Source organism: Staurois parvus, unplaced genomic scaffold, assembly GCF_062004578.1.
Source record: "Staurois parvus isolate SC_StPar_1 unplaced genomic scaffold, SC_StPar_1.0 ptg001354l, whole genome shotgun sequence".
NCBI classification, from domain to species: Eukaryota; Metazoa; Chordata; class Amphibia; order Anura; family Ranidae; genus Staurois; species Staurois parvus.
The window spans coordinates 23,281-47,277 of NW_028319150.1; the positions used below are offsets into that span (position 1 = coordinate 23,281).

Here is a 23,997-nt window from a genome sequence, read left to right on the forward strand (position 1 = left end):
CCTCAACCCGCTCCCCTGCTCCCCCGTCCTCCACCCGCTCCCCTGCTCCACCCTCCTCCAAACGAGTCACTGCCAGTGGCTGAAGCCTGCGCCCTCCGTGGTCCTCTGCGCATATGAAGGACAGAACCAATCAATGCAGGAGCATGATCTGTGGGATTTTTTTCTCTCTTTTAGATGGTGGCAACAACAGTAACAATAATGATTTCCATGGGATTGTTTTATCATTTTAATTGATATTTTAATCATTTTGTTCTTAATAACAAGTCCACGTGACTGCAGGAGCACTATTTGGACCCGTGCAGCACCCCCCCTACCCCTCCCTTCCCCCGGGACAAGTAACAACACTGACATCTGCAAGCAGGACGCGTCACATGCTACCACAGGGTACCCGGTGCAGCGGATTTACTAAAGGAGTGGAATGTAGTCACTACGAGAGGGATTTTCACTTACTCTCCACAATGTGTTGGAAAATTCTCTTTGCAAAAAAATGCGAAATATTGTACAAAAAGCTTCACTCGTTTAGTAGATCGTCCAATCGGGGATGGGGGGAGGGGGGGAGGGGTAAGACATCGAACACACTGCTGAGGTTCCTGTTCAGAAGTGCTGGAGGTCGGCTTCGGAGAGCATGGCACCCACGGTGAGGTAGAGCGGATAATGAAGTAGGCACGGTTGAGGTTATTGGACCCAGAGGGGGCCCCGTGACAAGGGCCCGCCGGTCTGCAGTATGGAGTGATCTTCTCCCCTGCGTCCTACATTGCAGGATCTGCTGCCCTCTACTGACAGGCAGGACACACTACAGTGCAAAGTGCAGCTGCCAGCCAACAGAATAGGAAATGTTTCCAGATGTCTGTCATGTGTTACAATTTGTAGTTCGGCCGCAGATTCTCACAAACAAAACTTTATGTACAAAGCTGGAGGGGGACACAAAAAAAATGTCAGTATCCTTTACAGGGCAGGACAGAGGAAGGGTGACAGAGGAAGAGTGACAGGAGTGACAGAGGAAGAGTGACAGGAGTGACAAAGGAAGAGTGACAGAGGAAGAGTGACAGGAACAACAGAGGAAGAGTGACAGGAACGACAGAGGAAGAGTGACAGGAGTGACAGAGGAAGAGTGACAGGAGTGACAGAGGAAGAGTGACAGGAACGACAGAGGAAGAGTGACAGGAGTGACAAAGGAAGAGTGACAGGAGTGACAAAGGAAGAGTGACAGGAACAACAGAGGAAGAGTGACAAGAGTGACAGAGGAAGAGTGACAGGAGAAGAGAGAGATGAGCAGTGACAGGAGCGACAGAGGAGAAGAGAGATGAGCAGTGACAGGAGCGACAGAGCAGAAGAGAGATGAGCAGGGACAGGAGCGACAGGAGAAGCAAGATGAGCGACACAGGAACAGAGAGAGATGAACAGTGACAGGAGAAGCAAAGGCAGGAGCGACAGAGGAAGGCTGACAGAAGAAACAGAAGAGGAGGAGACAGGAGAGATAAATGAGCAGTGACAGGAGCAACAGAGGAGAAGCGAGATGAGCAACAGAGGAGAAGCGAGATGAGCGACAGAGGAACAGAGATGAGCAGTGACAGGAGCAACAGAGGAAGAGCGACAGGAGCAACAGAGGAGAAGTGAGATGAGCGACACAGGAACAGAGAGAGATAAGCAGTGACAGGAGCAGCATAGGCAGGAGCGACAGAGGAAGGGAGACAGAAGAAGCAGAAGAGAGGAAGACAGGAGCGATAGATGAGCAGTGACAGGAGCGTCAGAGGAGAAGAGAGATGAGCGACACAGGAACAGAGAAAGATGAGCAGTGACAAGAGCGACAGAGGAAGAGTGACAGGAGCAGCAGAAGAGGGGGATACAGAAGAGATAGAGGAGCAGTTACAGGGGTGACAGAGGAGCAGAGAAAGGAGCTACAGAAGGGTGACAGGAGAATCAGAGGAGGACGAGCAGGGGCGACAGAAGAGGAATGACAGGAGCGACAGAGGAGAAGAGACAGGTGCAACAGAGGAGAAGGGACAGGTGCAACAGAGGAGAAGGGACAGGAGTGACAGAGGAGAAGGGACAGGAGTGACAGAGGAGAAGGGACAGAGTGACAGAGGAGGAGGGACAGGAGCGACAGAGGAGAAGGGACAGGAGCGACAGAGGAGAAGGGACAGGTGCAACAGAGGAGAAGGGACAGGTGCAACAGAGGAGAAGAGACAGGAGCGACAGAGGAGAAGAGACAGGAGTGACAGAGGAGAAGGGACAGGAGCGACAGAGGAGAAGGGACAGGTGCAACAGAGGAGGATGGACAGGAGCGACAGAGGAGAAGGGACAGGAGCGACAGAGGAGAAGGGACAGGAGCGACAGAGGAGAAGGGACAGGAGCGACAGAGGAGAAGGGACAGCAGCGACAGAGGAGAAGGGACAGGAGCGACAGAGGAGGAGAGACAGGTGCGACAGAGGAGGAGGGACAGGAGCGACAGAGGAGAAGGGACAGGAGCGACAGAGGAGGAGAGACAGGTGCGACAGAGGAGGAGGGACAGGAGCGACAGAGGAGAAGGGACAGGAGCGACAGAGGAGAAGGGACAGGAGCGACAGAGGAGGAGGGACAGGAGCGACAGAGGAGGAGGGACAGCAGCGACAGAGGAGGAGGGACAGGAGCGACAGAGGTGCTACAGTAGTAACTGAGAAGAAGTGACAGGAGCGACAGAGGAGGATGAAGCAGAGTTATGGAATGAAGATGTCAAAGCAGCCCTCACCGGTGGCCTCGTTGTGCAGCACAGCGTCATCATGGCTGCGGACCTGGCAGCTTGCGTAGACTTTCCGGCCGTCTACCTTCTCCACTCGGCTGTCTATGATGACTGTGGATCCCAGAGGAATGGGACTACAGACAGGAGGAGAAGATCATCACACCTCTCTGGTGTCACAGCGTCATATCATCAATAGACCCTAAATGTCCCCTCATGAGTCTCCCCATTATTATCTTTCTTTCCCAGTCACTATCACATCTCTTACGGAAGGTTCCTCCAGCCTCCTCCTGAGGAAGGTTCCTCCAGACCTCCCCCTGAGGAAGGTTCCTCCAGACCACTCCCTGAGGAAGGTTCCTCCAGACCTCCCCCTGAGGAAGGTTCCTCCAGACCTCCCCCTGAGGAAGGTACCTCCAGACCTCCCCCTGAGGAAGGTACCTCCAGACCTACCTCTGAGGAAGGTTCCTCCAGACCTCCCCCTGAGGAGGGTCCTCCTGACCTCCCCCTGAAGAAGGTTCCTCCAGACCTCCCCCTGAGGAAGGTTCCCCCAGCCCTCCCCTGAGGAAGGTTCCTCCAGACCTCCCCCTGAGGAAGGTTCCTCCAGACCTCCCCCTGAGGAAAGTTCCTCCAGACCTCTCCCTGAGGCAGGTTCCCCCAGCCCTCCCCTGAGGAAGGTTCCTGCAGACCTCTCCCTGAGGAAGGTTCCCCCAGCCCTCCCCTGAGGAAGGTTCCTCCAGACCTCCCCCTGAGGAAGGTTCCTCCAGACCTCCCCCTGAGGAAAGTTCCTCCAGACCTCTCCCTGAGGCAGGTTCCCCCAGCCCTCCCCTGAGGAAGGTTCCTGCAAACCTCTCCCTGAGGAAGGTTCCTCCAGACCTCTCTCTGAGGAAGGTTCTTCCAGACCTCCCCCTGAGGAAGGTTCCTCCAGACCTCTCCCTGAGGAAGGTTCTTCCAGACCTTTCCCTGAGGAAGGTTCCTCCAGACCTCTCCCTGAGGAAGGTTCTTCCAGACCTCTCCCTGAGGAAGGTTCTTCCAGACCTCTCCCTGAGGAAGGTTCTTCCAGACCTCTCCCTGAGGAAGGTTCTTCCAGACCTCTCCCTGAGGAAGGTTCTTCCAGACCTCTCCCTGAGGAAGGTTCCTCCACACCTCCAATCTCATCTTGTCTTCTTCACTACTACATCTCAACCCCCCCCCCCCTCACCTCCAGCCACTATTTTCACAAGGAGGAGTTTTCTGTCACCCTCGGGATTTCCTGCAGGGACCCCGACTGTGACTACGCTCCATTTCTCATAGGACTTGATTTGGGTAATTATATCTAGAGCTGGCCACACACATTACAATCTCCGGACAACTATATAGTGTGGAAGTCTACCTGAACACTCCACTCGATGTCTATCCAGCCAGGTAGGTCCTCGCATCATGCCGCCCACCGTGTGCACTCACCTCCGAAAGTTGATGTTCAGGTTGGCCGTCATAGCCGGTCCATAGCTCCGTACTATTCCCGTCCCCACCGTGGCGTCTATCAAGGAAGCGATGCAGCCACCGTGGGCGTACCTAGAGAAAGCAAAAGGGACAGGAGAGGTGGAGGCGGAGCAAGATGACCAAAGGATTCTGGGTAGGACAGGCTGGAGAAAAGAACGCTCACCCTGAGTAGCCCCCCAGATAGGGCCCGGGCTGGAATATGCAGACCGTCCTCTTCTCCGCCTCGTTATAGAACATACAATACTCGAAGCCGACTCCGTCCTGATCGATGTTCCTGGTGAAGAGGCGGGTTTTCCTGTCCACCTCCGGAGACATACCTGTACAGAGGTCACCTGACCAGTCACAGGAGCTTACACTCTAATGTCCCCTCCCCCACAGTCCCATCAATCTGTACCAGAGGAGCTTACGCTCTAATGTCCCCTCCCCCACAGTTCCATCAGCCTCTGTACCAGAGGAGCTTACACTCTAATGTCCCCTCCCCCACAGTCACATCAGTCTCTGTACCAGAGGAGCTTACGCTCTAATGTCCCCTCCCCCACAGTTCCATCAGTCTCTGTACCAGAGGAGCTGACACTCTAATGTCCCCTCCCCCACAGTCACATCAGTCTCTGTACCAGAGGAGCTTACACTCTAATGTCCCCTCCCCCACAGTCCCATCAGTCTCTGTACCAGAGGAGCTTACACTCTAATGTCCCCTCCCCCACAGTCCCATCAGTCTCTGTACCAGAGGAGCTTACACTCTAATGTCCCCTCCTCCCACAGTCACATCAGTCTGTACCAGAGGAGCTTACACTCTAATGTCCCCTCCCCCACAGTCACATCAGTCTGTACCAGAGGAGCTTACACTCTAATGTCCCCTCCCCCACAGTCACATCAGTCTGTACCAGAGGAGCTTACACTCTAATGTACCCTCCCCCACAGTCCCATCAGTCTCTGTACAGAGGAGCTTACACTCTAATGTCCCCTCCCCCACAGTCACATCAGTCTCTGTACCAGAGGAGCTTACACTCTAATGTCCCCTCCCCCCACAGTCGCACACTGTTATCACTGTACTGTACTCTGTCTGCTGCGGGTGAACTCCTCGTAGGACGGCAGTCTCCTCCAGCTCGGGTCTCGGCACAGTTGCTCGTGCAGTCTCCTGGTGTCGGGGTTCCAGGTGGAGTTGGGCAGAGCGTAGTCCCGCGGTTGGTGGGCGACCTGCGGATATCGGAGATGTCAGACTCGCGTTTTTCGGCGGTTTCTATGATTGGTGTAATAATAGTGACAGAGCGGTTTGGGGCGGAGTCTTTTTCCCCATTATTGGTTACGTTTCCCGTGCGGCGTAGCGGCCTGTGTATGGGGGAACAGATCGCTGTCATGTGATCACCTCCCGCTGTCATGGGATCACCTCCCGCTGTCATGGGATCACCTCCCGCTGTCATGTGATCACCTCCCGCTGTCATGGGATCACCTCCCGCTGTCATGGGATCACCTCCCGCTGTCATGTGATCACCTCCCGCTGTCATGGGATCACCTCCCGCTGTCATGGGATCACCTCCCGCTGTCATGGGATCACCTCCCGCTGTCATGGGATCACCTCCCGCTGTCATGTGATCACCTCCCGCTGTCATGGGATCACCTCCCGCTGTCATGTGATCACCACCCGCTGTCATGGGATCACCTCCCGCTGTCATGGGATCACCTCCCGCTGTCATGGGATCACCTCCCGCTGTCATGGGATCACCTCCCGCTGTCATGTGATCACCTCCCGCTGTCATGGGATCACCTCCCGCTGTCATGGGATCACCTCCCGCTGTCATGGGATCACCACCCGCTGTCATGTGATCACCTCCCGCTGTCATGTGATCACCTCCCGCTGTCATGGGATCACCACCCGCTGTCATGTGATCACCTCCCGCTGTCATGGGATCACCACCCGCTGTCATGGGATCACCACCCGCTGTCATGTGATCACCTCCCGCTGTCATGGGATCACCACCCGCTGTCATGTGATCACCTCCCGCTGTCATGGGATCACCTCCCGCTGTCATGGGATCACCTCCCGCTGTCATGGGATCACCATCTCAGAGTCGCTGTGTGTGGCCCCTTCCAGAGGTCCTGTAGCCGAGGGCGCATGCTGGTAGCAGCTCCTGGGGGGTGTGGCAACACATGGACAGTCCCTCCCCCACTGACGGGGTAAACCCCTTCACCAACCAATCAGTACTCACGGAGAAGTGGCGTTGTTCCCCGGCGGTGGTTTGGCGGCAGACGGCGGCGCCCCCCCAGATGATCCTGGCCAGTCGGTACAGCATGGTGCCTGTGAGAGGAGACAGGAAAATGAGACGCTGGCATTCTATACATCACCTGAGCGGGGGGAGGGGCCAACACACGTCACATGACCATACAGAGGTGACACGGTTCAGACATGAGGGGGGGAGGGGCTGCCAGACACACAGGTCATGGATGACAGGGCGGCATATCGCCAACATGGTCTGTGGAGCTGCACAAAGTTCACGGGAATGATACAAATACATGAGCTCCGCCCCCGAGGAATGCCACCTGGTGTCAGCTCCTCCCACTACAAACACTGGGGCACTACATATCCCAGCATGCCTCATGTACCCTCCCCCACCAGAGCACTACATATCCCAGTATGCCTCATGTACCCTCCCCCACCAGAGCACTACATATCCCAGGAATACCAGATCCTCCGCCTAGAATTGAACTAAAAGTCCCAGGAATGACAGAACCTCCACCAAGAACTGAACTACAAGTCCCAGGAGTGACAGATCCTCCACCTAGAACTGAACTACAAGTCCCAGGAGTGACAGAACCTCCACCAAGAACTGAACTACAAGTCCCAGGAATGCCACAACCTCCACCTAGAACTGAACTACAAGTCCCAGGAATGCCACAACCTCCACCTAGAACTGAACTACAAGTCCCAGGAATGCCACAACCTCCACCTAGAACTGAACTACAAGTCCCAGGAATGCCACAACCTCCACCTAGAACTGAACTACAAGTCCCAGGAATGCCACAACCTCCACCTAGAACTGAACTACAAGTCCCAGGAGTGACAGATCCTCCACCTAGAACTGAACTACAAGTCCCAGGAGTGACAGAACCTCCACCAAGAACTGAACTACAAGTCCCAGGAATGACAGATCCTCCACCTAGAACTGAACTACAAGTCCCAGGAGTGACAGATCCTCCACCTAGAACTGAACTACAAGTCCCAGGAGTGACAGAACCTCCACCAAGAACTGAACTACAAGTCCCAGGAATGACAGATCCTCCACCTAGAACTGAACTACAAGTCCCAGGAATGCCACAACCTCCACCAAGAACTGAACTACAAGTCCCAGGAATGACAGATCCTCCACCTAGAACTGAACTACAAGTCCCAGGAGTGCCACAACCTCCACCTAGAACTGAACTACAAGTCCCAGGAGTGACAGATCCTCCACCTAGAACTGAACTACAAGTCCCAGGAGTGACAGAACCTCCACCAAGAACTGAACTACAAGTTCCAGGAGTGACAGATCCTCCACCTAGAACTGAACTACAAGTCCCAGGAGTGACAGATCCTCCACCTTGAACTGAACTACAAGTCCCAGGAATGACAGATCCTCCACCTAGAACTGAACTACAAGTCCCAGGAGTGACAGATCCTCCACCGAGAACTGAACTACAAGTTCCAGGAGTGACAGAACCTCCACCAAGAACTGAACTACAAGTCCCAGGAATGACAGATCCTCCACCTAGAACTGAACTACAAGTCCCAGGAGTGACAGATCCTCCACCTAGAACTGAACTACAAGTCCCAGGAATGACAGAACCTCCACCTAGAACTGAACTACAAGTCCCAGGAGTGTCACAACCTCCACCTAGAACTGAACTACAAGTCCCAGGAATGACAGATCCTCCACCTAGAACTGAACTACAAGTCCCAGGAGTGACAGATCCTCCACCAAGAACTGAACTACAAGTTCCAGGAGTGACAGATCCTCCACCTAGAACTGAACTACAAGTCCCAGGAGTGACAGAACCTCCACCTAGAACTGAACTACAAGTCCCAGGAATAAGCCTCAGCAAGGCCTACAATCTCCAGAGTCCAGCGCATAGCCTGCTGGGAGTTGTAGTTCCCCTGTTGCTATATATGAATGAGGAGCTCCCCTGCCCCCTCCTCACCAGTCCCACCAATGTCCTCCTTGACAGCATCTTCCAGGACTGTTCTCATTCTCAGCTGTCTCTATATCGGGAGACATTTTCTTGAAGCTAGCTTACGGATGACAGAGCCTGGGCTACAACAACATGGCCGCCACACGGTGAATACTGTACAAGACAGTGCGGCCTCTAGCGGTGATATTGCTATTCTCTGATGTACGGCCTGCGGTCACCGCTAGAGGGCGCACTGTCTTGTACAGTATACACTGTGGGGCGGCCATGTTGTTGTAGCCCGAGCTGCCTATCTCCAGGCAGAGGCTCCAGAAAAATGTCTCCTGCCACAGGGACAGGGAAGAGGGTGATGGTCCTGGAAGATGCTGATAAGGAGGACATTGCTAGGACTGGCGGGACTGGTGAGGAGGAGGGCAGGGGCAGCTCTACAGGAACAGGGGAACTACAACTCCCAGCAGGCCATGGGATGGATAGAGCATTCTGGGACCTGTAGGCCAGCAGCACAGGGCCATGCTGAGACTTCTAGTCCCTCAGCTGGGTGGTTTAGTTCTAGGTGGAGATTCTGGTGTTCCTGGGACCTGATACAGAGAATGCTGGGCTATGTAGTGCCCCAGTGTGGGGGAGGGGAGGTGATGCAGGGAATGCTGGGATATGTAGTACCCCAGTGTGGGGATGCAGGGAATGCTGGGATATGTAGTGCCCCGGTGTGGGGGGAGGGAATGCTGGGATATGTAGTGCCCCAGTGTGGGGGAGGGGGTGCAGGGAATGCTGGGATATTAGTGCCCCAGTGTGGGGGAGGGGATGCAGGGAATGCTGGGATATGTAGTGCCCCAGTGTGGGGGAGGGGATGCAGGGAATGCTGGGATATGAAGTGCCCCAGTGTGGGGATGCAGGGAATGCTGGGATATGTAGTGCCCCGGTGTGGGGGGAGGGAATGCTGGGATATGTAGTGCCCCAGTGTGGGGGAGGGGGTGCAGGGAATGCTGGGATATTAGTGCCCCAGTGTGGGGGAGGGAATGCTGGGATATGTAGTGCCCCGGTGTGGGGGAGGGGTGATGAGAGCAGACGCTCAGCTTAGTCCATTATAAAGGGGGGTGATGCTCCTTTCGGGGGGGATATATAAAGGGTCACCTGATTGGCCGGCTGATCTTTTGCAGCTCATTATCTGTCCCGGTGATTTTATTGTTTTGTCTTTTATTGAATGCCTTCATTTGATATATTTTATCCCCAATTTTAATTTCACCCCCATCCTGGTCATCGCTGATCTTAGATTTTGTCCGTTATTTTATTCTTATATTATTTTTAATTTTTTATATGTTAATAAAGTTTCATATTTATGTAGAATATTAATAAGTACTTATAGTGTATCATGTCATTAGATTTATTCTGTAGTCACAAATGTGCTGATATATTAACCCCTCCCAGTCCGGACACTCCCCCCCCCTTCCAGTCCGGACACTCCCCCCCCTCCCAGTCCGGACACTCCCCCCCCTTCCAGTCCGGACACTTTCCCCCCCTTTCCAGTCCGGACACTCCCCCCCCCCCCTTCCAGTCCTGATACTCCCCTTCCCCCCCCCCTTCCATTCCATACACATCCCCCCTTCCAGTCCGGACACTTTCCCCCCCTTCCAGTCCGGACACTTTCCCCCCCCCTTCCAGTCCGGACACTTTCCCCCCCCCTTCCAGTCCGGACACTTTCCCCCCCTTCCAGTCCGGACACTCCCCCCCCTTCCAGTCCGGACACTCCCCCCCCCCCCCCCTTCCAGTCCGGACACTTTCCCCCCCTTCCAGTGCGGACACTTTCCCCCCCCCTTCCGGTCCTGATACTCCCCCTCCCCCCCCCTTCCAGTCCGGACACTTTCCCCCCCTTCCAGTCCGGACACTTTCCCCCCCTTCCAGTGCGGACACTTTCCCCCCCCCTTCCGGTCCTGATACTCCCCCTCCCCCCCCCTTCCAGTCCGGACACTTTCCCCCCCTTCCAGTCCGGACACTTTCCCCCCCTTCCAGTCCGGACACTCCCCCCCTTCCAGTCCTGATACTCCCCTTCCCCCCCCCTTCCATTCCATACACATCCCCCCTTCCAGTCCGGACACTTTCCCCCCCTTCCAGTCCGGACACTTTCCCCCCCTTCCAGTCCGGACACTTTCCCCCCCTTCCAGTCCGGACACTCCCCCCCCCTTCCAGTCCGGACACTCCCCCCCCCCCCCTTCCAGTCCGGACACTTTCCCCCCCTTCCAGTCCGGACACTCCCCCCCCTTCCAGTCCGGTCACTCCCCCCCCCTTCCAGTCCGGACACTTTCCCCCCCTTCCAGTGCGGACACTTCCCCCCCCCCCTTCCGGTCCTGATACTCCCCCTCCCCCCCCCTTCCAGTCCGGACACTTTCCCCCCCTTCCAGTCCGGACACTTTCCCCCCCTTCCAGTCCGGACACTTTCCCCCCCTTTCCAGTCCGGACACTCCCCCCCCCCCCTTCCAGTCCTGATACTCCCCTTCCCCCCCCCTTCCATTCCATACACATCCCCCCTTCCAGTCCGGACACTTTCCCCCCCTTCCAGTCCGGACACTTTCCCCCCCTTCCAGTCCGGACACTTTCCCCCCCCCCTTCCAGTCCGGACACTTTCCCCCCCCTTCCAGTCCGGACACTTTCCCCCCCCCCTTCCAGTCCGGACACTTTCCCCCCCTTCCAGTCCGGACACTTTCCCCCCCTTCCAGTCCGGACACTCCCCCCCCTTCCAGTCCGGACACTCCCCCCCCCCCCTTCCAGTCCGGACACTTTCCCCCCCTTCCAGTGCGGACACTTTCCCCCCCCCCTTCCGGTCCTGATACTCCCCCTCCCCCCCCCTTCCAGTCCGGACACTTTCCCCCCCCTCCAGTCCGGACACTTTCCCCCCCTTCCAGTCCGGACACTTTCCCCCCTTCCAGTCCGGACACTTTCCCCCCCTTTCCAGTCCGGACACTCCCCCCCCCCCTTCCAGTCCTGATACTCCCCTTCCCCCCCCCTTCCATTCCATACACATCCCCCCTTCCAGTCCGGACACTTCCCCCCCCTTCCAGTCCGGACACTTTCCCCCCCCCCTTCCAGTCCGGACACTTCCCCCCCCTTCCAGTCCGGACACTTTCACCCCCTTCCAGTCCAGACACTTTCCCCCCCTTCCAGTCCGGACACTTTCCCCCCTTCCAGTCCGGACACTTTCCCCCCCTTCCAGTCCGGACACTCCCCCCCCCTTCCAGTCCGGACACTCCCCCCCTTCCAGTCCGGACACTCCCCCCCCCCTTCCAGTCCGGACACTCCCCCCCCCTTCCTGTCCGGACACTCCCCCCCCCCCCTCCAGTCTGGACACTCCCCCCCCCTTCCAGTCCGGACACTCCCCCCCCCCCCCTTCCTGTCCGGACACTTTCCCCCCCTTCCAATCCGGACACTCCCCCCCCCTTCCTCCCCCCAGGCCAATTTTCAGCTTTCAGCGCTATCACACTTTGAATGACAATTGCGCGGTCATGCAACACTGTATCCATATGAATTTTTTAGCATTTTTTTGAGACAGACAAAGCTTTATTTGGGTGGTATTTATTCATCACAGGGATATTTATATTTTTTTTTGCTATGTAAATGAAAAAGTCCAAAAATTTTGAAAAAAAGTGTTTTTCTTATAAAATGTTGCAAATAATAATATTTCACCATAAATCTCGGCCAAAATGTATTCCGTTATCTTTTTAGTAAAAAAAAAAAAGAACCCAAATTAGCTTAAAAATTATGATTTTTGAACATTTGTTTTACTTTTTTTATATTATTATTTATTTTTTACATACTGTCACCCTAGCAGTGTGGGGTCACCATGGTGACACTGTACTACTTGTGGGGGGGTGATGAAGATTTTTTTTTACACTGATTGCTTTTACACCCATAAAGGCTGTAAGAGGAATCATTTCTCCTTCTCTCTGTCTGCATTCTTGCAGCCATTGAGAACTACTGAGTGAGCTGTGATTGGTCACAGCTTGTCACATGGTACAAGGCTGTTGTGAATGGCCCTGTACCATGTGACCTCTGTGATCATTCACAGATTTCACACGTAGTAAGCAATGGTCTCAGAAGTGACATCATTGCTTACTACTCTGCATGTGATCACTGATTGGCCAATCAGTGATCGCATGATCGGGACCTCGCAGAGAGGTCCCGCCCGACGATCGGTGTTCCGCTGTGGAACAAATTGGGATTGTGGATATCAGTATACATCCGCCATTGGATGTCATGTTAACTTCTATGCGCACGACAGGTTAATCTTGCATGCATACGTATTCGGGCTCCATTGCGCATGCGCTGTGGTTGTTCTGGGACGGGTCTCCATTGGATACCGCATTCTAATAGCCCCCGTTACAAATACACCATCACTGATATCAGAAGAAGCGATTCTGACACTTTTGCACCGACTTTAGATATTATAACAAACCTTTCTACTTACTTCCTGGTGATCTCGGTGGCAATAACTACGTCTTCTCTTCAAAAAGATGGCGCCGTTAACGATCTATAACAAAATGGCGCCGGATACGGAGACGCGGGTCTCCAACAAAACGCGCATGCGCCATTTTCACTATATAAACACGCTGACGCATGCCCCCTATGATTATGTGCAATAGCACGAAACGCGTCAGAGAGGAGCTACAGCGTCGTGACGTCACGCCGCCGGCACCACGTGGGTCCCGGCGGCCATCTTTGATTTCTGCTTATGGTTAGTAGCTTTTGTTCTGTTCCCTATTTTTTCTTGCCATCTACGTTGGAATAAACATACGCCTTACCAAACGGGATCACGCTATTGGCCTCCTCTTTTCTGGGCTCCCTGCGAGCTTCTAGAGCTACAGGGAAGGAGTGATAAAGCCATACGGACAGCGGAGCGAGGGGAATACCTGACCAGACCATATCCATCCGTAAAGGGGCCTCCAGTTCATCTACTGAGAGTATTGTCGCTAAATGCGCTCGCTGATTGCGCATCTGGTGAGTGCGCAGTCTTTATACCTGGTGATGTGACCAATGGTGTGAAGACTGCGCACTCACCAGATGGAACACCTATAACTGAAGATGATCAGATCTTCCATACGCTTCTATTTGGAGAATATTTTAGCGCCATCGGTCACTATACCGTGACGGACTTCACCTTACCGCCGAGTCACTTTAATTTGAATGACGTATTTGGCACCTTGTCACGAGTCACTTTATTTATATATTCATATGTTCGTTGATATGTATCACGTATGGAGTTTTCACATACGCGCTTGGAGCGCCGCGCCTTATTTGTATTGATGCTCTGGAGGGTATTTGGTATCTGTGACGGAGGGTTGGCAGGACAGAACACACAAGGCGGATGGCAAAAACACACAAAGCTTTATTGAGACGAATGACAGTCACTCAATGGGGGGATTGCAGGGAGTGGGGCAGTGCCCAGTGTGGGGAAGAGCAAGGAGAGGGCCCAAAAGACTTGTAGTCCGGCCCCCAGGGGCAAAGGTAAAGTCTCTACAACAGTTTGTAATCCAAACAGGGAGGTGGAGGGGGAGTACAAGAACAGTTCGGGGAAAACGGGAGCATACACTCACGGATCCGACAGGGACGCCCTGGTCCACCGGGGAGCAAGATAGTATGGCACAAGTACCTGTCCGGAGTCCGGAGTATGCGTGGCGTAGTCCGTGGTGATATTCCCCCCGAGTCCTGGGAGCCTGCAGCGGGCAGCTGGTGTGGTTCTCCCCCTTATCCTTGGGGGGTCTTTACAGAGTGGCAGCTTGCTGAGACCCCCCCTTATACTTGGGGGGTCTTTACAGAGTGGCAGCTTGCTGAGGCCCCCCCGTATCCTTGGGGGGTCTTTGGCAGAGTGGCAGCTTGCGGAGGCTCCCCCGTATCCTTGGGGGGTCTTTGGCAGAGTGGCAGCTTGCTGAGGCCCCCCCTTATACTTGGGGGGGTCTTTGGCAGAGTGGCAGCTTGCTGAGGTTCCCCCGTATCCTTGGGGGGTCTTTGGCAGAGTGGCAGCTTGCTGAGGCCCCCCCTTATACTTGGGGGGTCTTTGGCAGAGTGGCAGCTTGCTGAGGTTCCCCCGTATCCTTGGGGGGTCTTTGGCAGAGTGGCAGCTTGCGGAGGCTCCCCCGTATCCTTGGGGGGTCTTTGGCAGAGTGGCAGCTTGCGGAGGCTCCCCTTATCCTTGGGGGGTCTTTGGCAGAGTGGCAGCTTGCGGAGTCTCCCCCGTATCCTTGGGGGGTCTTTGGCAGAGTGGCAGCTTGCTGAGGTTCCCCCGTATCCTTGGGGGGTCTTTGGCAGAGTGGCAGCTTGCGGAGGCTCCCCCTTATCCTTGGGGGGTCTTTGCAGAGTGGCAGCTTGCTGAGGCTCCCCCGTATCCTTGGGGGGTCTTTGGCAGAGTGGCAGCTTGCGGAGGCTCCCCCTTATCCTTGGGGGGTCTTTGGCAGAGTGGCAGCTTGCTGAGGTTCCCCCGTATCCTTGGGGGGTCTTTGGCAGAGTGGCAGCTTGAGGAGGCTCCCCCGTATCCTTGGGGGGTCTTTGCAGAGTGGCAGCTTGCTGAGGCTCCCCCGTATCCTTGGGGGGTCTTTGGCAGAGTAGCAGCTTGCGGAGGCTCCCCCGTATCCTTGGGGGGTCTTTGGCAGAGTGGCAGCTTGCGGAGGCTCCCCCGTATCCTTGGGGGTCTTTGGCAGAGTGGCAGCTTGCTGAGGTTCCCCCTTTTCCTTGGGGGGTCTTTGCAGAGTGGGAGCTTGCAGAGGCTCCCCCTTATCCTTGGGGGGGTCTTTGCAGAGTGGCCACGAGGGTCCCGCCGCAGCTGGGATCCCTCAGTGGCTTGGCAGCGGAAAGGATGACTGGGAAGAGCCCGGCATAGGTCGCTTAAACCGATGCAGGACGCCTCCTGGTCGTCCTGGCAACAGTGGGTGGGCCGTGGGTGGCGTGCCTCATTGCCGATCAACGAGGCACGCCCCCTGGACACGGGTCGTGCTCTCGTGAGCGCGGCCTTTGTCCTGGCAGCATCCGCAAGCGCGGGAACTCCCGTGCCCGCGCTGCGGATGCCGGGACCGGAACACCTATGCAGGAGGTTCGCACCTCTCCGCAGAGAGGTGTGAACCTCCCTATCTTTTCCTCCCTGGATGAGGAGAAGATAATGGTGGAGGTGAGAGGAGCCGCGGCAGGACGAGAGGCAGCAAGGGGGGGGGGAGGTCATCCTGATGGGGGGGGGGGAACAGCTGGGAGCTGCTTACTAATCAGATGACAATGTGCTAAATGAATTTGGGGGGAAACTGGCTAATGAAATTGGGACTGGAATGCACTTTATTTGAGGGGCTGCAATGTCCTATTTTCGGGAGGGGGACATGACTGGGTTGGACACCCTGGCAGCACCTATTCTGTGACAGTTTCCTTTGGTGTTCCAGCAGCTTTGTAGACTTTTGCCGCTGACTTGCCCTATTCTGCGTTTCCTCACCCCGATGACATATTTGTATCGCTCACATGAACTTTGTACAGCTCCACAGCCCATGCTCGCGACAAACTTCTCATCCATGACCTGTGTGTCTGGAAGCCCCTCCCCCTCTCTGTATAAAGGGCTCGTGTTTGAACCCCGTGTCACCTCTGTATGGTCATGTGATGTGCGTTGGCCCCTCCCCCCGCTCAGGTGATGTGTAGAATGTCGGCGTCTCATCTTCTTGTCTCCTCTCACAGACACCATGCTGTACCGACTCGCCAGGATCATCCAGGGGGGCGCCGCCGTCTGCCGCCAAATCACCGCCAACACCGGGGTACGGAGCGGACGCCACCTCTCGGTGAGTACTGATTGGTGGGGGATGGGGTTATAATGCGCACTCACTGAAGGACTGTGTATTGCGGAGCGGTACGCCGGTATCGCGGGCTACATGGGCATCGGGGGGACTTATCCTTTAAGTGGCATAATAAGATCACCAACCTGACACCCCTCTGATATCCGCAGGTCGCCTGCCAACCGCGGGACTACGCTCTGCCCAACTCCACCTGGAACCCCGACACCAAGAGAATGTACGAGCAACTGTGCCGAGACCCGAGCTGGAGGAGACTTCCGTCCTACAACACCACCGTCCATCACCTAGATGGTGAGACAGAATGGGACTGCGGGGGAGGGGACATTAGAGTGTAAGCTCCTCTGGTACAGAGACTGATGTGACTGTTGGGGAGGGGACATTAGAGCGTAAGCTCCTCTGGTACAGAGACTGATGGGACTGTGGGGGAGGGGACATTAGAGTGTAAGCTCCTCTGGTACAGAGACTGATGGGACTGTGGGGGAGGGGACATTGGAGTGTAAGCTCCTCTGGTACAGAGACTGATGGGACTGTGGGGGAGGGGACATTAGAGCGTAAGCTCCTCTGGTACAGAGACTGATGGGACTGTGGGGGAGGGGACATTAGAGCGTAAGCTCCTCTGGTACAGAGACTGATGTGACTGTGGGGGAGGGGACATTAGAGCGTAAGCTCCTCTGGTACAGAGACTGATGGGACTGTTGGGGAGGGACATTAGAGCGTAAGCTCCTCTGGTACAGAGACTGATGGGACTGTGGGGGAGGGGACATTAGAGTGTAAGCTCCTCTGGTACAGAGACTGATGGAACTGTGGGGGAGGGGACATTAGAGTGTAAGCTCCTCTGGTACAGAGACTGATGGGACTGTGGGGGAGGGGACATTAGAGTGTAAGCTCCTCTGGTACAGAGACTGATGGGACTGCGGGGGAGGGGACATTAGAGCGTAAGCTCCTCTGGTACAGAGACTGATGGGACTGTTGGGGAGGGACATTAGAGCGTAAGCTCCTCTGGTACAGAGACTGATGGGACTGTGGGGGAGGGGACATTAGAGTGTAAGCTCCTCTGGTACAGAGACTGATATGACTGTGGGGGAGGGGACATTAGAGCGTAAGCTCCTCTGGTACAGAGACTGATGGGACTGTTGGGGAGGGACATTAGAGCGTAAGCTCCTCTGGTACAGAGACTGATGGGACTGTGGGGGAGGGGACATTAGAGTGTGATGGGACTGGCTCAGTGATCTCTGTACAGTGCTGCGGTATATGTCAGAGCTATATAAATGTATAATAATAATATATTGGGGGGGGGGCATTGGAGTGTAAGCTCCTGTGACTGGTCAGGTGACCTCTGTGCAGGTACGTCTCCGGTGGTGAACAGGAAAACTCGACTCTTCACCAGGAACATCGATCAGGACGGAGTCGGGTTCGAGTATTGTATGTTCTATAACAAGGCGGAGAAGAGGACAGTCTGCATATTCCAGCCCGGGCCCTATCTGGAGGGCCCCATAGGGTGAGCATTCTTTTTCTTTTGTCCAGCTTGTCCTTCCCAGAGTCCTTTTTGTATCTTGGCCATCTTGTTCTGCTTCCACCTCTCATGTCCCCCGTGCCTTCTCCAGGTACACACACGGCGGCTGCATCGCCACCATCATAGATGCCACCGTGGGGACCGGAGCTGTGTATACCTACGGAGCGGCTATGACGGCCAACCTGAACATCGACTATCGCAAGTAAGTGCGCAGGGTGGGAGGAGCTACCTAACGTACATTGACTGGAGGCGGACTTCCACACTGCATAGATTTCCAGAGAGTGAAATAGGAGATGGTAGTAGTCGCATTCAGGGAGATTATTTCATCTGACCTTCCTCAGGATAGGGGTTGGGCTGGAGGAACATTCCTCAGGGGAAGGGCTGGAGGAACCTTCCTCAGGGGAAGGGCTGGAGGAATCTTCCTCAGGGGAAGGGCTGGAGGAACCTTCCTCAGGGGAAGGGCTGGAGGAACCTTCCTCAGGGGAAGGGCTGGAGGAACCTTCCTCAGGGGAAGGGCTGGAGGAACCTTCCTCAGGGGAAGGGCTGGAGGAACCTTCCTCAGGGGAAGGGCTGGAGGAACCTTCCTCAGGGAAAGGGCTGGAGGAACCTTCCTCAGGGAAAGGGCTGGAGGAACCTTCCTCAGGGAAAGGGCTGGAGGAACCTTCCTCAGGGAAAGGGTTGGAGGAACCTTCCTCAGGGAAAGGGCTGGAGGAACCTTCCTCAGGGAAAGGGCTGGAGGAACCTTCCTCAGGGAAAGGGCTGGAGGAACCTTCCTCAGGGAAAGGGCTGGAGGAACCTTCCTCAGGGAAAGGGCTGGAGGAACCTTCCTCAGGGAAAGGGCTGGAGGAACCTTCCTCAGGGAAAGGGCTGGAGGAACCTTCCTCAGGGAAAGGGCTGGAGGAACCTTCCTCAGGGAAAGGGCTGGAGGAACCTTCCTCAGGGAAAGGGCTGGAGGAACCTTCCTCAGGGAAAGGGCTGGAGGAACCTTCCTCAGGGAAAGGGCTGGAGGAACCTTCCTCAGGGGGAGGGCTGGTGGAACCTTCCTCTGGGGGAGACTTGAAGGAACCTTCCTCTGGGGGAGACTTGAAGGAACCTTCCTCTGGGGGAGACTTGAAGGAACCTTCCTCAGGGAGGGCTTGAAGGAACCTTCCTCAGGGGTGGGTTGAAGGAACCTTCCTCAGGGGAAGGCTTGAAGGAACCTTCCTCAGGGGAAGGCTTGAAGGAACCTTCCTCAGGGGAAGGCTTGAAGGAACCTTCCTCAGGGGAAGGCTTGAAGGAACCTTCCTCAGGGGAGGCTTGAAGGAACCTTCCTCAGGGTAAAGGCTTGAAGGAACCTTCCTCAGGGTAAAGGCTTGAAGGAACCTTGCTCAGGGGAAGACTTGAAGGAACCTTGCTCAGGGGAAGACTTGAAGGAACCTTGCTCAGGGGAAGACTTGAAGGAACCTTGCTCAGGGGAAGACTTGAAGGAACCTTGCTCAGGGGAAGACTTGAAGGAACCTTGCTCAGGGGAAGACTTGAAGGAACCTTGCTCAGGGGAAGACTTGAAGGAACCTTGCTCAGGGGAAGACTTGAAGGAACCTTGCTCAGGGGAAGACTTGAAGGAACCTTGCTCAGGGGAAGACTTGAAGGAACCTTGCTCAGGAGGAGGCTTGAAGGAACCTTCCTCAGGGGGAGGCTTGAAGGAACCTTCCTCAGGGGGAGGGCTGGAGGAACCTTCCTCAGGGGGAGACTTGAAAGAACCTCCCTCAGGGGGAGGCTTGAAGGAACCTTCCTCAGGGGGAGAGCTGGAGGAACCTTCCTCAGGAGGAGGTCTGGAGGAACCTTCCTCAGGAGGAGGTCTGGTGGAACCTTCCTCAGGGGGAGAGCTGGAGGAACCTTCCTCAGGGAAAGACTTGAAGGAACCTTCCTCAGGGAAAGACTTGAAGGAACCTTCCTCAGGGAAAGACTTGAAGGAACCTTCCTCAGGGAAAGGCTTGAAGGAACCTTCCTCAGGGAGAGGCTGGAGGAACCTTCCATAAGAGATGTGGTAGTGACTGGGAAAGATAATAATGGGGAGACTCATGAGGGGACATTTAGGGTCTATTGATGATATGAAGCTGTGACACCAGAGAGGTGTGATGATCTTCTCCTCCTGTCTGTAGTCCGATTCCTCTGGGATCCACAGTCATCGTAGACAGCCGAGTGGAGAAGTTAGACGGCCGGAAAGTCTACGCAAGCTGCCAGGTCCGCAGCCACGATGACGCTGTGCTGCACAACGAGGCCACCGGTGAGGGCTGCTGGGAAATCTTCATTCTGTAACTCTACTCCTTTCTCTTCTGTTGCTCCCCTGCCTCTCCTGTATTCTCCTTCCCCTCCCGTCATCTCCTTCCCCTTCCTCTCCCGTCATCTGCTTCCCCTGCCTCTCCCGTATTCTCCTTCTCCAGCCTCTCCCGTATTCTCCTTCCCCTTCCTCTCCTGTCATCTCCTTCCCCTTCCTCTCCCATCATCTCCTTCCCCTTCCTCTTCCGTCATCTGCTTCCCCTTCCTCTCCCATCATCTCCTTCCCCTTCCTCTCCCATCATCTCCTTCCCCTTCCTCTCCCGTCATCTGCTTCCCCTGCCTCTCCCGTCATCTCCTTCCCCTGCCTCTGCCGTCATCTCCTTCCCCTTCCTCTCCCGTCATCTCCTTCCCCCTTCCTTTCCCGTCATCTCCTTCCCCTTCCTCTCCCGTCATCTGCTTCCCCTGCCTCTCCCGTCATCTCCTTCCCCTTCTTCTCCCATCATCTCCTTCCCCTTCTTCTCCCGTCATCTCCTTCCCCTTCTTCTCCCGTCATCTCCTTCCCCTTCTTCTCCCGTCATCTGCTTCCCCTGCCTCTCCCGTCATCTCCTTCCCCTTCCTCTCCCGTCATCTCCTTCCCCGGCCTCTCCCATCATCTCCTTCCCCTTCCTCTCCCGTCATCTCCTTCCCCTTCCTCTCCCGTCATCTTCCCCTTCCTCTCCCGTCATCTCCTTCCCCTTCCTCTTCCGTCATCTGCTTCCCCTTCCTCTCCCATCATCTCCTTCCCTTTCCTCTCCCGTCATCTCCTTCCCCTTCCTCTCCCGTCATCTCCTTCCCCCTTCCTCTCCTGTCATCTCCTTCCCCTTCTTCTCCCGTCATCTCCTTCTCCTGCCTTTCGTCGTCTCCTTCTCCTGCCTCTTCTGTCGTCTCCTTCCCCTTCCTCTCCCGTCATCTCCTTCCCCGGCCTCTCCCGTCATCTCCTTCCCCGGCCTCTCCCGTCATCTCCTTCCCCTTCCTCTCCCGTCATCTCCTTCCCCTTCCTCTTCCGTCATCTGCTTCCCCTTCCTCTCCCATCATCTCCTTCCCCTTCCTCTCCCGTCATCTGCTTCCCCTTCCTCTCCCGTCATCTCCTTCCCCCTGCCTCTCCCGTCATCTCCTTCCCCTTCCTCTCCCGTCATCTCCTTCCCCTTCCTCTCCCGTCATCTCCTTCCCCGGCCTCTCCCATCATCTCCTTCCCCTTCCTCTCCCGTCATCTCCTTCCCCTTCCTCTCCCGTCCTCTTCCCCTTCCTCTCCCGTCATCCCCTTCCTCTTCCGTCATCTGCTTCCCCTTCCTCTCAGATCATCTCCTTCCCCTTCCTCTCCCGTCATCTCCTTCCCCCTTCCTCTCCTGTCATCTCCTTCCCCTTCTTCTCCCGTCATCTCCTTCTCCTGCCTCTTTCATCGTCTCCTTCTCCTGCCTCTCCCGTCGTCTCCTTCCCCGGCCTCTCCCGTCATCTCCTTCCCCTTCCTCTCCCGTCATCTCCTTCCCCGGCCTCTCCTGTCATCTCCTTCCCCTTCCTCTCCCGTCATCTCCTTCCCCTTCCTCTCCCGTCATCTCCTTCCCCTTCCTCTCCCGTCATCTCCTTCCCCCTTCCTCTCCCGTCATCTGCTTCCCCTTCCTCTCCCGTCATCTCCTTCCCCCTTCCTCTCCCGTCATCTCCTTCCCCTTCCTCTCCCGTCATCTCCTTCCCCTTCTTCTCCCGTCATCTCCTTCTCTTGCCTCTTTCGTCATCTCCTTCCCCTGCCTCTTCCATCATTCCACCTCTGTTGATCCCATTGTCCTTCTCCTGCCTCTCGCCTTGTCCCTCCCCTGCCTTTCCTGTTGCCCCTCCCCTGCCTTTCCTGTTGCCAATCCCCTGCCTCTTCCATCATTCCCCCTCTGCCACTCCCCATGTTCCCCCTCTGTCTTTCATTCCCCCCCCCCCCCCGCCTCCATCACTGACCATTGTCCTCTTGTTTCCCCCACTCCCCATGTTCCCCCTCTGTCTCTCATTCCCCCCCCCCCCCCCCCCGCCTCCATCACTGACCATTGTCCTCTTGTTTCCCCCCCTCAGGTTTGTTCATTCGGGTGACCCTGGGAGACCCTGAAGCCAAGTTGTAACTAGTTTTACATTCCTGACATCTTGAAATATTCACTTTTATTTTCCCATCCTCCACCTCAGGCCTGACACCAGTCTGCCTGTCCTGCACTTTTATTGGTCGGCAGCTCCGCATTGTACTGTAGTGTATCCTGTCTGCCTCTAGTGGGCGGCAGATCCTGTATTGTAGGACCCCTGAGAGTCGTGTCCTAGGGGCCACCTCCTTTGTAGTGTAGTCACCCGCTCCTCTTCTGTACTGTAGACCGGCCGTTGGTTCCTGTCCCGGGTCCAATAACCCCGAACATCCCGACTTCAATATCTGCTCTACCTCACGATGGGGGGCCACGCTGCCCCCCGCAGGTGTCAGCCAGCACTGCTGTGCAGGAACCTCGTCAGTATGCTCGAACGTTCGATGTCTGTGTTCTCCGTTACATTGTGTGCCTTTTAGTCGTGTTATTTATTATTCTTCGCAGGATATTTCAAGGATTTGACTTCTTTTACCTCCCGATACTTTCATACCGTTTTAGCCGCGAACAAAACTCCCCCTGGAAATGTCAATAAAGTTTTCTTCTTTTGAAGGTTGCGGCTGTTGTCGGTGTCTTTGCTGTTTATACCGGATTTATCGGGAGGTGCCATGCTGGGGGGGGTGACAGGTTCTCTTTAACCGCTTCCCCATAGCAGAGATATTGCAACAGGGCGGCACGGGTGCGCAAAATCACGTGTATAGATTTCTGGGTAGGGGGCGCGCACCGCCCTATCCGCGCCGCCATTGGCTGCTACAGAGGTCAATCACCGGGTCCCGGACGGAGATTCCCCACCGGCACCCAGTGATCGCCGAGAAACAGTGACTGGGGAGAGACCTCTACAGGGGCGGACTGACAAGTCATGGGGCCCCCGGGCAATAGGGAATCATGGGGCCCCTGTGTCCTCACCCACACTCAAACCACATCCAAAAAAGCCAATGAATGGTACCAGGGGCCATGCAAGATCTCACCTCGTGGAGTGTCAATGATCATGAGAACAGTGAGGAATCATCCCAGAACTACACGTGAGGATCTTGTCAATGATCTCCAGGCAGCTGGGACCACAGTCACCAAGAAAACAATTGGTAACACACTACGCCGACAAGGACTGAAATCCTGCAGTGCCCCCGCACGGTCCCTCTGCTCAAGAAAGCACATGTCCAGGCCCGTCTGAAGTCTGCCACTGAACATCTGAATGATGCCGAGGAGGACTGGTGGGAAGTGTTGTGGTCAGAGGAGACCAAAATCCAGCTCTTTGGTATCAACTCAACTCGCCGTGTTTGGAGGAGGAGGAATGCTGCCTATGACCCCAAGAACACCATCCCAACTGTGAAACATGGTGGTGGAAACATTCTGCTTTGGGGGTGTTTTTCTGCTAAGGGGACAGGACAATTGCACCACATCAAAGGGACGATGGACGGGGCAATGTACCCTCAAATCTTGGGTGGGAACCTTCTTCCCTCAGCCAGGGTATTGAATATGGGTGGTGGATGGGTGTTCCAGCATGACAATGACCCAAAACACACGGCCAAGGCAACAAAGGAGCGGCTCAAGAAGAAGCACATTAAGGTCCTGGAGTGGCCTAGCCAGTCTCCAGACCTTCATCAGATTGAAAATCTATGGAGGAGCTGAAAGTTCGAGTTGCCAAACGTCAGCCACCAAACCTTAATGACCTGGAGAGGATCTGCCAAGAGGAGTGGGCCAAAATCCCTCCTGAGATGTGTGCGAACCTGGGGGCCAACTCCAGGATACGTCTGACCTCTGTGATGGCCAACAAGGGATTGGCCACCAAGTACTAAGTCATGTTTTGTGAAGGGGATCAAATCCTTATTTAGAGTGTAAGCTCCTCTGTACAGAGACTGATGGGACTGTGGGGGAAGGGACATTAGAGTGTAAGCTCCTCTGGTGCACAGACTGATGGGACTG

General features: G+C 55.4%; 2 protein-coding genes across 2 annotated transcripts; one reads left to right on the plus strand and one right to left on the minus strand.

Annotated features, from left to right (window-relative positions):
- Window positions 1-213: 213 nt before the first annotated feature.
- On the minus strand, window positions 214-8,488 carry LOC149436437 (acyl-coenzyme A thioesterase THEM4-like). The gene is made up of 7 exons (XM_089661625.1): window positions 8,369-8,488; window positions 6,403-6,491; window positions 5,254-5,392; window positions 4,359-4,512; window positions 4,157-4,267; window positions 2,729-2,853; window positions 214-911 (listed from the first exon to the last, which is right to left on the minus strand). The coding sequence occupies exons 1-7, from the start codon at window positions 8,415-8,417 to the stop codon at window positions 886-888; spliced, it is 693 nt and encodes a 230-aa protein (XP_089517751.1). The 5' UTR covers window positions 8,418-8,488; the 3' UTR covers window positions 214-885.
- Window positions 8,489-8,684: 196 nt separating this feature from the next.
- LOC149436438 (acyl-coenzyme A thioesterase THEM4-like) lies at window positions 8,685-22,630 on the plus strand. Its single transcript, XM_089661626.1, has 7 exons — window positions 8,685-8,757; window positions 16,049-16,149; window positions 16,314-16,452; window positions 17,506-17,659; window positions 17,766-17,876; window positions 19,816-19,940; window positions 22,025-22,630. Exons 1-7 carry the CDS (start codon window positions 8,706-8,708, stop codon window positions 22,069-22,071), a joined length of 729 nt encoding a protein of 242 aa, XP_089517752.1. The 5' UTR covers window positions 8,685-8,705; the 3' UTR covers window positions 22,072-22,630.
- The last annotated feature ends 1,367 nt before the right edge of the window (window positions 22,631-23,997 follow it).